The 12,782-nt window shown below is 44.0% G+C and overlaps 3 protein-coding genes across 5 annotated transcripts; 2 read left to right on the top strand and 1 right to left on the bottom strand.

The window, feature by feature from the left end:
- On the top strand, positions 1–3,350 carry LOC125527686 (receptor-like protein EIX1). The gene has a single exon (XM_087533703.1). It carries the CDS (start codon positions 7–9, stop codon positions 3,070–3,072), a length of 3,066 nt encoding a protein of 1,021 aa, XP_087389829.1. The 5' UTR covers positions 1–6; the 3' UTR covers positions 3,073–3,350.
- Positions 3,351–3,431: 81 nt separating this feature from the next.
- LOC125527786 (V-type proton ATPase subunit C) lies at positions 3,432–12,566 on the bottom strand. Of its 3 annotated transcripts, none has more exons than XM_048692300.2 (11): positions 12,438–12,566; positions 12,276–12,344; positions 12,075–12,202; positions 11,885–11,984; positions 11,271–11,338; positions 11,004–11,145; positions 10,560–10,676; positions 10,240–10,365; positions 9,212–9,295; positions 8,967–9,046; positions 8,504–8,885 (listed from the first exon to the last, which is right to left on the bottom strand). In XM_048692300.2, exons 1-11 carry the CDS (start codon positions 12,564–12,566, stop codon positions 8,786–8,788), a joined length of 1,143 nt encoding a protein of 380 aa, XP_048548257.2. In that variant the 3' UTR covers positions 8,504–8,785. The 3 variants fall into 3 exon arrangements, with proteins under 3 accessions (XP_087389838.1, XP_048548257.2, XP_087389834.1); XM_087533708.1 differs by having other exon boundaries at positions 8,504–8,882; XM_087533712.1 differs by lacking the exons at positions 8,504–8,885; positions 8,967–9,046 and adding an exon at positions 3,432–3,539.
- Positions 4,557–8,096, top strand: LOC125527785 (receptor-like protein EIX1). The gene is given in 2 exon segments (XM_048692299.2): positions 4,557–7,333; positions 7,335–8,096. Coding segments are annotated over 2 exon segments (3,249 nt in total). The 5' UTR covers positions 4,557–4,573; the 3' UTR covers positions 7,824–8,096.
- Positions 12,567–12,782: the final 216 nt, after the last annotated feature.

The following is a 12,782-nucleotide window of genomic DNA, read 5'->3' as shown; positions in this document are numbered from 1 at the left end:
ACCACCATGTTTCCGTTCGGCGTCCCCTCCAGCCGAGCCCGGAGCAACGAAATGGTTGCAGCAAGCTTCCTCTTGCTAACCGTCATCCTAGCTACAGCCAGCACCACCGCCACCTCCTCCTCCGTCGCCATCAACGCGAGCAGAACATCCAGATCCAACGGGGGCTGCATCCCGGCCGAGAGGGCCGCGCTGCTCTCCTTCAAGGCCGGCATCACAGGCGACCCGGGCAATCGTCTCATCTCATGGCGGCAAGGTGCACATGACTGCTGCCAGTGGAGCGGCGTCACCTGCAGTCGCCGGACAGGCCACGTCATCAAGCTCGACCTCCGCTATGATGATTCAGTACAGGATTATTATTCCGATTATGATCCTGAAAACCACTCGCTGCGAGGACAGGTATCTTCTTCGTTGCTTGCTCTCCGACGCCTCAAGTATCTCGATCTTAGCCAGAACTATCTCCTTGGAGATGCAAAGGCTATGCCGGGGTTCTTGGGATCTCTCCAGAGTTTGACTTACCTCAACCTCTCCAACACGGATTTTCATGGCCTAGTGCCACCTCAGCTAGGCAACCTCTCCAACCTAGTGCAGCTTGACATACAAGGCGATATTTTTGGCCTTTACTCAAATGATATATCTTGGTTAGCGCGTCTCCACTCGCTAGAGCATCTTAACATGCGTTGGGTCGACCTCACCGGAGTCGCTGATTGGGTCCATAGGGTCGAAGTACTTCCTAATTTGGCGGTACTGATTTTGTTTTGCTGTGGCCTTACTGTACCATCGTCGTTTGTACACCACAACCTTACAGTTCTTGAAGAGCTTGACCTCTCTGGTAACCAATTCAGCAGTCCAGATACACCCAACTGGTTAGGGGGTGTAACTAGCCTCAAGAGCCTACGGTTAGCGGGATGTCAATTATCAGGCACGTTTGCTAACAAGCTGGGAAACTTGACCCTGTTAGAGAACTTCGACTTTGGATTCAACAACGTTGATGGGATGATACCAGGAGCACTGAAAACAATGTGTAATCTGAAGTCACTAGATCTCACTGGCAACAACATCAGCACAGACATGAAAGAGGTGATAGACTCGATACCCAGCTGCTCTTGGAAGAATTTGCAACAGTTGATTCTGGATAGTGCCAATATCACTGGCACAACATTACAATTTGTGTCAAACCTAACTAGCTTAAACATACTTCAAGTGAGTCACAACAAACTGAGTGATTCAGTGCCTATGGACATTGGCGTGCTTGCAAATTTAACTTACTTAGACCTGAGGCACAACAACTTGAGCGGTTCAGTGCCTGTGGAGATCGGCACACTTACAAAATTGACTTACTTAGACCTTGGAAACAACACCTTGAGTGGTGTGATAACAGAAGATCATTTTATTGGTTTGATGAATTTAAAGTACATTGACTTTTCTGATAATAATTTGGAAGTTATTATCGACTCGCATTGGGTACCTCCATTCAAATTGGAATCAGCATGTTTATCATCTTGTCTTTTGGGTCCCAAGTTTCCTAAATGGCTTCAATGGCAGAAGGGCATTCGTGAACTTATGATTTCAAACACAGGTCTAGTTGATAGGGTACCAGATTGGTTTTGGACTACCTTTGCTGAAGTTACATGGTTGGACATCTCCCTGAATCAACTAAGCGGCGACTTACCAATCAATCTGGAGTTCATGTCAGTGGTCACACTTTTGATGCAGTCAAATCTACTGACAGGTTTGATACCCAAGTTACCAAGGACAATTAAGTTATTGGACATATCCAGAAACTTCTTAAATGGGTTTGTAGAAGATTTAGGAGCTCAGAATTTGCAAGTTGCAGTTCTGTTTTCCAATGCTATATCTGGGACTATTCCAACGTCGATTTGTCGATTGCAGAAATTGCGGATCTTAGATCTTTCAAACAATCTGCTTTCAAAGGAACTTCCTGATTGTGGCCAAAAAGAGCTGAAACAGCAGAACTCATCAGGCAATAACTCTACAAAATTCATTTCAGTGAGTTCCTTTTTGAAAATCACTACTCTTATCCTAAGCTATAACAATTTTTCAAGTGGATTTCCTCTGCTCCTACGACAATGTCCGAGTCTTATTTTCCTCGATCTAACTCAAAATAGATTCACTGGAGAGTTGCCTGGGTGGATCAGCAAAGCCATGCCCGGTTTGGTTATGCTACGGTTAGGATCAAACAACTTTTCTGGTCACATTCCAGTTGAAATCATGGGACTTCATGCTATTTGTATTCTTGATTTATCCGATAATAACTTTGTTGGGGTCATACCGCCATATATAGAAAACTTGAAAGCTTTGAGTAGCACTGATACAATATTTCGTGATCCCTTTGAAGAAGAAGAAATTGGTGAGTACCGTTCACTTCGTATGGGAACGGCTAATGGCAGCTTCACGGTTGTCATGAAAGGAAAAGTGATTGAGTATGGAGAGAATATTGTATATTTGATGAGCATTGATTTGTCTCGCAACAATTTGACTGGAGAAATCCCTGAGAAACTAAGCTCCCTTGTTGGTCTCATAAGTTTGAATTTATCATCAAACTTGTTGAGTGGAAATATCCCGTATAATATTGGCATACTTCAATTAGTGGAGTCTCTTGACCTCTCGAGGAACAAACTAGCTGGTGAAATCCCCAAGAGCTTATCAGATTTGACATACCTGGGCTATTTAAACTTGTCATACAATAATCTTTCTGGAAGAATACCCTCGGGGCATCAACTTGACACCCTCAATACAGATGATCCAGCTTCTATGTATGTTGGAAATCCCGGTCTTTGTGGACATCCAATTCCAATGCAATGTCCTGGTCCTCCTACAGATCCGCCAACCAACAAAGATCCAACAAGGTTGCCTGAAGATGGCTTGTCTCAAATAGATCTTCTTCTTGGGTCAATTATTGGTTTTGTGGCGGGTGCTTGGATGGTGTTTTTTGGACTTCTCTTCATGACGAGATGGAGGTATGCTTATTTTGGGCTACTCGACAGGCTATATGACAGGTTTTATGTCATTTCTATTGTTACTTGGCAAAAGTGGTTCAGACCACGGGTGTGACTTAAGCTACAAGTACCAAAGATATCGCTACAAGATTAAAGGGCCTGAAGAACTTATTTCTATATTGTATTGTCAAACACTTTACCATTCAGAACTTGCTGATGTGTCGTATTGTATCTTTGTACCGCCGGTGGAAGTTGTGCATGCCACAAGGTTTCGTCTCATAAAATATATGTATCCTGCTATGGCATACCCATTAATGGTGTAATATTATTCAGAACTACTTGGATTTCTTATGCCACGTAATGTGCAAGGTCCCATTGCTTGCTTAGATGGTTGTTTTGGATCATAAGGTGTGGGACTAATTTTGCCTTTATTACCTTTCGACAAAATGTATCCATGCATTAGCAACTTCTTGTTAGATACTCCCTCTGTTAAGAAATATACCTGTTGGCATTGCCGCATAGCCCTTCCAAGATGTTCCTTACTTTCTTCTCGCTCTTTGTAGATGGTGCTAGGACAACAGACTGGTACAAACACAACGGGGATCAGACATGCATGACAGTGTTAGACTGACTATCGTAGAACAGCAACGTAAATTACAAGGCCAGACAAAAAAAGCAAGAATAATGGAAAACACAAGCCCACGTACGCACTGAAAACGTACGAGGGCAGGATACGAACGACAAGATTAGTTCATCGATCAGTAGGGTTGTAGGCCGACACAGAATTTACAGTCGCCTGAGCATAGTTACTCACATATACTCCCTCTGTCCCACAATGTAAGACGTTTTTTGACATTAGTATAGTGTCAAAAAACATCTTACATTATGGGATGGAGGGAGTAATAAATAAAGCGTTTTTCTTTTTACACATTACAGACGCAGACGCTATACGCACGTACACTCGTCCCTATGAACGATCGCATGCACACACACTTTTCCTATGAGCACCTAGAGACTGAGCCGACACATCATCTTGAGATTGACGAATTCGGCACGATGCCTTCATCGTCGACGAGAAAGTCTCCTTACATCGATTAATGTACCGGTCAGACGGGTGGCAGATGGACTACAAATTCTCAGTCGCGTGAGGCATAGGCACTCCCAAATAAAGTGTACGCGTGCGTTGCTGGTGCTGGTTGCTGAATCCATCCATCAAAAGTATAGATCGATCGTGTGGTTTGTATAGATGAAGGCTAGCTTTGCACTGCAGTGCACTGGGCTAGCTGAAGCTTCCCTTCGTCGTCGTCGTCATCATGTGTCGCCTAAATGTAATCAACACGCCATGTAGCTGGGCCAACATCCTCCACCAATTTATTTGATTGGGATTCTCAAGAAAAATCATTTGATTGGTTTCAAGCATGAATGTTCACGTCTTGGGTCTACAAGAGAGTGACGGACTGACAGTCACATCTGTGGTAGCAAATTTTTCTCCTTTGAAAGTTATAATCTGATACAATCTGTGGTAGCGTGTGACTCATCCCAAGTTGTGGTAACCGATAGCCTCTACAAGATACACCACACAACAACATTTCTCTTCAGTAACAGTTGCACCACTGATGACCATGTTTTCGTTCGGCATCCCCTCCATGCCATTGCCAGCACACACTAGCCGACCCCAGAGCAACGCCATGGCCGCAGCGAGCTTCCTCTTCCTAACCATCCTTGCTGCAGCCACCACCATAACCAACACCCCCACCGCCAAAGCGACTGGAATATCCAAGTCCAACGGAAGCTGCATCCCGGCCGAGAGGGCCGCACTACTCTCCTTCAAGGCCGACATCACAGGCGACCCGGACAATCGCCTCGTCTCATGGCAGCAAGGACGACACGACTGCTGCCAGTGGAGTGGCGTCACCTGCAGCCGCCGGACAGGCCACATCCTCAAGCTTGACCTCCGCAACAATTTTCCAATTCCAACAAGTGATAATTCCCTTGGTGTCGATGGTTATCCTGAAGACCACTCGCTACGTGGACAGGTATCTTCTTCGCTGCTTGCTCTCCAGCATCTCAAGCATCTAGATTTGAGCGGGAATATTCTTCTCGGAAGTGCAATGGCTATGCCGGGATTCTTGGGCTCTCTCCAGAGTTTGACTTATCTCAACCTCTCCAACATGCATTTTCGGGGTAGAGTGCCTCCTCAGCTAGGCAATCTCTCCAAATTGGTACAACTTGACATACACGGCTACTTCATGTACCATGATCAATACATGCACGCTGATCTATACTCAATGGATATATCTTGGTTAGCGCGTCTTCAATCGCTACAACATCTTAACATGGGCTCCGTCTACCTCAGTGGAGTCCTTGACTGGTTCCATACCGTCAGCGCCATCCCCAATTTGACTGTAATGATTCTGTTTTCATGTGGTCTTCATAAGATTAATACTCCATCATCACTTCTACACCACAACCTTACGATTCTTGAGGAGCTTGACCTCTCATACAACTCTTTGAACAGTCCGGCTGCACACAATTGGTTCTGGGATGTGACTAGCCTCAGGAGCCTACGCTTAGAGCTTTGTGGAGTATCAGGCACGTTTCCTGACGAGTTGGGAAACTTGACCTTGTTAGAGACCTTTAGCATTGATGACAACAACATCCAGGGGATGATACCAGGAACACTCAAAAACATGTGTAATTTAAGGTCTTTAGATTTTAGCTACAACATGATCAGCGGGGACATAACAGAGGTGATGGACAGGTTACCCAATTGCTCTTGGAATAATTTGCAAGAGCTGATTTTGGCCGGGACCAACCTCACTGGCACGACCTTACCATTTGTGTCAACCCTTACTAGCTTAAACATGCTTGATGTCAGGTTAAACCAGTTGGGCGGTTCAGTGCTTGCGGATATTAGCACACTTACAAATTTGACTTACTTAGACCTTGGTGAAAACAACTTGAGCGGCCCGGTGCCTATGGAGATTGGTGCACTTAAAAGTTTGACTTACTTAGACCTTAGAAACAACAATTTGAGTGGTTCAGTGCCTGTAGAGATCGGCGCGCTTACAAATTTGACTCACTTATACCTTGGAAGGAACAACTTGAGTGGTGTGATATCAGAAGATCATTTTGCTGGTTTGATGAATTTAAAGTCCCTTGACTTATATGGCAGTAATTTGGAACTCAATATTGACTTGCATTGGGTCCCTCCGTTCAACTTGCATTTGGCATGGTTTTCATCTTGTCATATGGGACCCCAGTTTCCCAAATGGCTTCAACTGCAAGAGAGCATCAATGACCTTCAAATTTCAAACACCGGTCTAGTTGGTAGGATCCCAGATTGGTTTTGGAAAACCTTTTCTCAAACTACATATTTGGACTTATCCTCGAACCAACTTAGCGGTGAGTTACCATTCAATCTGGAGTTCATGTCAGTGATTGCGCTTTTAATGCAGTCAAATCAACTGACTGGATTGATACCCAAGTTACCGAGAACAATTGAGTTATTGGACATATCGAGAAACTCTCTAGATGGGTTTGTGCCAAATTTCCAAGCTCCAAATTTGGAGGTTGCAGTTCTGTTTTCCAATTCTATAAGCGGGACTATTCCGATGTCAATTTGTCAACTGCAAAAACTGCAGATCTTGGATCTTTCGAACAATATGCTTTCAAAGGAATTTCCTGATTGTGGCCGAAAAGAGTTGAAAGCGCAGAACCAATCTAGCAACCACTCTGCAAGACTCAATTCATTGAGCTCTCTCAATTTGAAAATCACCAGTCTTCGTCTAAGTAACAACAGGTTTTCAGGTGGATTTCCTTTGTTCCTACGGCAGTGTCGGAATCTTACTTTCCTTGATCTAACTCAGAACAAATTCACTGGAGAATTACCTAGATGGATTAGTAAATCCATGCCTGGTTTGGTTATGCTACGATTAAGATCGAACAACTTTTTTGGTCAAATCCCAAATGAAATATTGGGACTTCAGGATGTTCGTATTCTAGATCTATCTGATAATAAGTTCTCTGGGGCCATACCACAATATATGGAAAACTTGAAAGCTTTGACTGGCCCTGCTGCTACAGATGATTATACATCATTTGATGATGCTTTCACTGAAGACTATAGTGGTAGGTATGGTTTCTCTTATTTTGTAGGAAGGTCCAATGATAGCTTTTCAGTGGTGATAAAAGGGCAAGTGCTTGAATACAAAGAGAATGCTCTATATTTGGGGAGCATTGATTTATCTTGCAACTCTTTGACTGGAGAAATCCCAGTGGAACTAAGTACCCTTGTTGGTCTCATAAATTTGAATTTATCATCAAACATGTTGAGTGGAAATATCCCCTATAAGATTGGCAACCTTCGAGCACTCGGAGTCTCTTGATCTGTCAAAGAACAAACTTGGCGGTGAAATTCCTCAGGGCTTATCAGATTTAACATTCCTGAGCTATTTAAACTTGTCATACAACAATCTATCAGGAAGGATACCCTCAGGGCATCAACTCGACATCCTCGATACAGATGATCCAGCCTCGATGTACGTTGGAAATCCTGGTCTTTGTGGACATCCAGTTCCAATCGAATGTCATGGTCCGCCTAGAGGTCCACCAACCAACGGAGCTTCAACAGGATGGGTAGAACATGGTTTCCCTCAAAGGGATTTTCTTCTAGGATTAATTATTGGTTTTGTGGTGGGCGCTTGGATGGTGTTTTTTGGACTTCTCTTCATGAAGAGATGGAGGTATGCTTATTTTGGGCTACTCGACAAGCTATATGACAGGTTGTACGTCATTTCTGTTGTTACTTGGCAAAAGTGGTTCAGACCCATTAATTGTGCATTAAGATTCTTACCACAGGTGTGAATTAAGCAAGAACTACCAAAGATATCGCTACAAGATTAAGGGGCATGAGGGACTTCTTTCTATATTGTATTGTCAAACACTTTACCATTCAGAAATTATTGATGTATCATATTGTATCTTGGTAGTTGTGCATGCCACAAGGTTTCATATCCTGCTATGGCATACCCATTAATTGTGTGATATTATTCAGAACTACTTGGATTTCTTATGCCACGTAATGTGCAAGGTCCCATTGCTTGCTTAGATGGTTGTTTTGGATCATAAGGTGTGGGACTAATTTTGCTACTCCCTCTGTTAAGCAATATAAAAGCGTTTACATCACTGAAATATAACAGCTTTTAGATCACCAAAGTAGTGATCTAAACGCTCTTGTATTTCTTTACGAAGGGAGTAGAATTTAGTGAAAACAAAACTTGTATGAATGTTTTCTAAATGTCACTTTGCATTGGTGATCATCAGTGATAAGAGGACTATTTCAGAGGCAACAGGCAAGGAAGTAATGAAGAGAACACTTTCTTCAGTACAATCTCTGGTCCCAGCATATTGAACATTTCAATTTGGAAGTATGCAAATTGGTGTATTTGATTTTTTTTGGCTGACCAATACACATTACAACCAACAAGGGGGCAAAGAGGTCATCTACTAGCCAAACAAATTCACACGAGTGAACAACATAACTGTTTATATTAACCAGCTTATTCACCTTGATTTTATTATTATAGATTATGTTTACTCAAAATTACAATAATGTACCCAGTAATACAACACTGCACAAGAAGTAAACAGTTGCAACACCGTAGCAGAACAAAAAAAGAGAAGTCCCAGTTTGTGCCAGGATACGTTCAAGGTTCTCTGAAAGACTACATTATTGATCGGCGCGGATCATCTACTACAGAAGTATAAACCGAAACCGACATACCATGAAAGAATTGATGTCACAAAATAATATACATCAAACACCCTCAGACAAAGTTTATGGTGAAGGAAACGTAAGGGTGGGACTCTGCCTCGCCTCCCAGGCCAGCGGCCATGCCCACGTCGTCTTCGGATCTCCAATAGCTGCTGTAAATCGAAGGCTTGGTTAGCAAAAGACATGAGCAGGGTAACAACGCCAATGGACTGCAGCCTAGGCATCGAATTTACCTGTTGGCATTGCCGCATAGCCCTTCCAAGATGCTTCTTACTTTCTTCTCGCTCTTTGTAGATGGTGCTAGGACAACAGACTGATGCAAACACAACAGGGATCAGAAATGGCAGTGTTAGACTGACTATTGTAGAACAGCAAGGTAAATTACTATGAACAGGGCAGTTGTCTGTTGTAAAAACTAGTTACAGATCAGATGTGAAAGTATAAAGCTGGCTGTCAAATAACAGCCAGGGAAATTTACCAGGAACCGTGCAGGCAGACCATATCTCAGAATACTCTCTACGAAGACACGAACAGCAGAGAAATGCATCCAGGAGCTAAATACCTAGAAATATAGTACAGGAACAGTGAGAACTGATATTTATTGATAAGGAAGCAAATAAACCTAGCAAACCATGATTGCCCAGCAACCAAGCAACTAAAGCCCAATATTCTAGGTATACTCTCATCAGTTAAGTTCGGCCATGATGACCACTAGGAGTAGCACTGCCATACACAGAAAAATAACATCACAGTAGTGTTTCCATCAATAGAGAAGCCGATCTGTTTTGCCTATTACTACGATTTTATGAGAATGGGCACATGTTGAAATTCTGCAGAGCTTAAACGAATGAATAGCATTAGCAGCCATCATTTGTAGCTTTGAACTAACAATCACGGATCAGAAAAAAAAAGGGGATGCATCCCAATCTGCTTAATGAGTTGACCGCAATATGATTTCGCCCTAAAAAGGGATGCACTGGTGAGAGAATAACAGCATTAACAAAAATATGCCCCAGATTCCATTATGCCATGGAAGTTGCAACTCAACCATTGTCCTTACAGTTTTAACAAGAGAAAACTACCAGAGAGTGACAACTATGTGAGTTCGCACTATCAAAATAGAAATTCAGATTCAGCATGATATGATCACACCATGTTCTGGTTTTCAGACTACCACTGAAGAAGATCAAATAACCAATTAAACAATGAACAAATTCACAACCTTCATGTTCAGGCTTGCGATTGAACTAGAAAGAAAAATCAAAAGTTTGTGTAGGCTAACATAGTAAATAGATGAGGAAACTACTGCAGAAACCAACCATGAGCTGGAGAGTAGTTCATAATGGATGAGTTTTGATGAAGAACATCTGTGCAATCAAATGAAATATTTGACCGACTTATTTCTACAGTACCTTTGGAAATGTACAGGAACTAAGGGCATGTGGTTTGTTCACCATACGGTTCATAGACGATATTAGGACATAATACACTGCAGAAGACATGTACCTCACTGTAGCTTGCATAGCACCATTGCAATAGAGAGGTCCTCATAACTTCCTGGTCTTGCAGCAGTTTTTCTAGCTCTTGCTTCCGACTCTCCTGTGCTTCAGGACTATACTCAAAGTCACGGATCTGAAATCAAGTGCGAAATAGATGTTAGTGGATGACAAAATAGTTACTAGAATGGTAGGTACCAACTGACAAGATAAATTTTTGCCTAGCTATTAGGAGCTATACCAAAGGCTACATGGAGTACTGCCACCGTGTCAAATTAAGGTTAAATGCAAGCAATGGTTTAAAAGAAAGGATCAGGGCAACAAAGTTACCTGGAAACCTTTCTCACGAGCATGGACCTTAAAGTTGTCAACAACCTTGGCAAATAATGTTACAGTGTAGAGAGCATACTCATTGTCCTCGTAAAGCTTTTTTGATGATCTCGGAACCTATATAAACAATAATTAGCTCAAAGAAAAAAATCAACTGGATATAATCACAAATTAGGACAACTTGAAAGTCCTCATAAGGGCAAAGTAAATAGCACCCGGGTTAACGAGTTCCAAGTCATATATCTGGAGTCTGAAAGATTTCTGTGATTGCAAGTTATCATGATAGCATTAACACCAGAAATGGTGAACCAAATAAACACTCTTGGTTTTAATTGACTAACCACAAATAAAATAGACATTTGCTGAAATGAAGCACGGCATGAAAATAGTTTAAACGATGGTTTATGAGAGACATTATCACTATATAAAGGATTCTGAACTTACCACAAACGTATCAAGTGACTCGTAGCTTGATAACCAGTCTTTTTGGGAATACTTTGGCACAATAGAAAGGAGTGTCACTAGATGTTCCGAAGTGACCATATCCTCTGGCTTTATGAGGTTGGAAAGGTCACGAACTGCTAAACTGCCATACAAGAAGAACAAATCAATCAGAGTAGGACTCAAGGCGAGCAACAACGTAGCATAATACTAGTACCAAGCATGTCCCTCCCTATAGAGCTAGTCAGGAAGTATGGTGAGACGATTTACCTCCCAGTTTGCTTCCTGTTGATTGCGCCAAGCTGGCTCTTAACATTACCGTATTCAGCAACTCTAACCTGGAAAAGGGCATATTCAGTCCTTCTGTAAATGTAACATCCAACCAAAACACTTATTTGCATCTATGAGCACAAAATGAAATGAAGGTATGCATAAAACCAAGACTGCACTTGGCAGGCAAGATCAACATGGTATTTCAGTTATAATTACTTCAATTTATTCCTTTCATTACTGACAAAATGTGGCACCAATTCCCTAGTTTTTTGCATCATGAACATTATGTGGCAATTCAGTGCCAGAAAAAGGGACAGAAGACTAAATAAATACTGATGTAACTAGCTGCGCAAATAGGTAGCTAGCCGGAACCAAACAGACCCAGGACAAAACAGGAAGTGAGCTACATCCAAATCTACCAATTTAGCGCTGAGGACGGAATGTAACTGTTAAGCAACACTGTCCAAAATACAGTACCCAGCTAGCGTAGCTAATGCAGTGTTAAGTTGCTGCCAATGTTCCAAAATCTTACTGTCATCCATGCGTAATTTGGTCAGTGTGGAAAGGAACTGGACCAAAGAAGAGAGAGAGAGAGAAGCAGAGTTAGTTACCTTCATGTCGTCCTCGATCTTGGCGACCTGGGACTGGATGCTGGCGACGGTCTCCTTGAGCGGGGCGTTGACGGGGTACTTGCCCTCGTCCCACACGAACCTGCATCCATCCATCCTCTACAGCGTAAGCAAGCGGTGGTAGGCAGATGAGGAATGTAAGCAGCAGCACTGGGCACAGGCCGAGACGGACCTGGTGAGGTAGCTGTCGACGGGGACGCCGTCGACGGTGAGGGTGCCGGGCTCGACCCCTCCGGCGCGCTCCAGGTCCTCGATCTGCCGGCGGATCTTGTGGGAGACGCCCTCGATGAAGATGTTGGACTGCAGCCAGAGGCCGGATCAGGCCGGGGCCAAGAAGAGGGGTGGGGGCAAGATCGGGATGGAAAGCAGGTACCTTGACGAGGTCGTCGCTGAGGGCGAGCAGGGAGTCGAGCGTGCCGGGGCGGAGATCCGGGACGGTGAACTGCGCGCGGAGGCCAGGGGAGTCGAGTCAGTCAGGGGCAGGACGATTGAAGGGCGGCGGCGGAGGAGGAGGAGGAGGGGATGGGAAGCTTACGCGGTAGAGCGGGGTGTCGAAGGAGTGGCGGGAGATGGCGTCCTGGAGGCGCGCCCAGAGGGCGGTCTTGCCGGCGGCGACGTTGTCGTCGGCGACGGGGAGCGCGGCGATCCAGTACCGCGTCGCCATGGTCGGTCGTCGCCGGCGAAGGGGAGCGGGAGGGGGGGTCGTCGGCGCAGGGGAAGGTCGGCTGGATTTCGATCTCCTCTCCTCTGCTCTGCTCTTGTGTGGTGGTGGATCGGGGACGGAAGAGGCGACGGCGACGTGGCCACGTGTGCCCGTCACCTCGACGTGGACGGGGCCCACCTGTCTGTCACTCCTCTCCTGACTCATGTCCAGGCAGAT

Source organism: Triticum urartu, chromosome 1A (assembly GCF_056163025.1).
Source record: "Triticum urartu cultivar PI428250 chromosome 1A, HENAU_Tu73, whole genome shotgun sequence".
Taxonomy (NCBI): Eukaryota; Viridiplantae; Streptophyta; class Magnoliopsida; order Poales; family Poaceae; genus Triticum; species Triticum urartu.
Note: the sequence above shows the minus strand (reverse complement) of the source record. Positions and strands in the feature narration are given on the sequence as shown.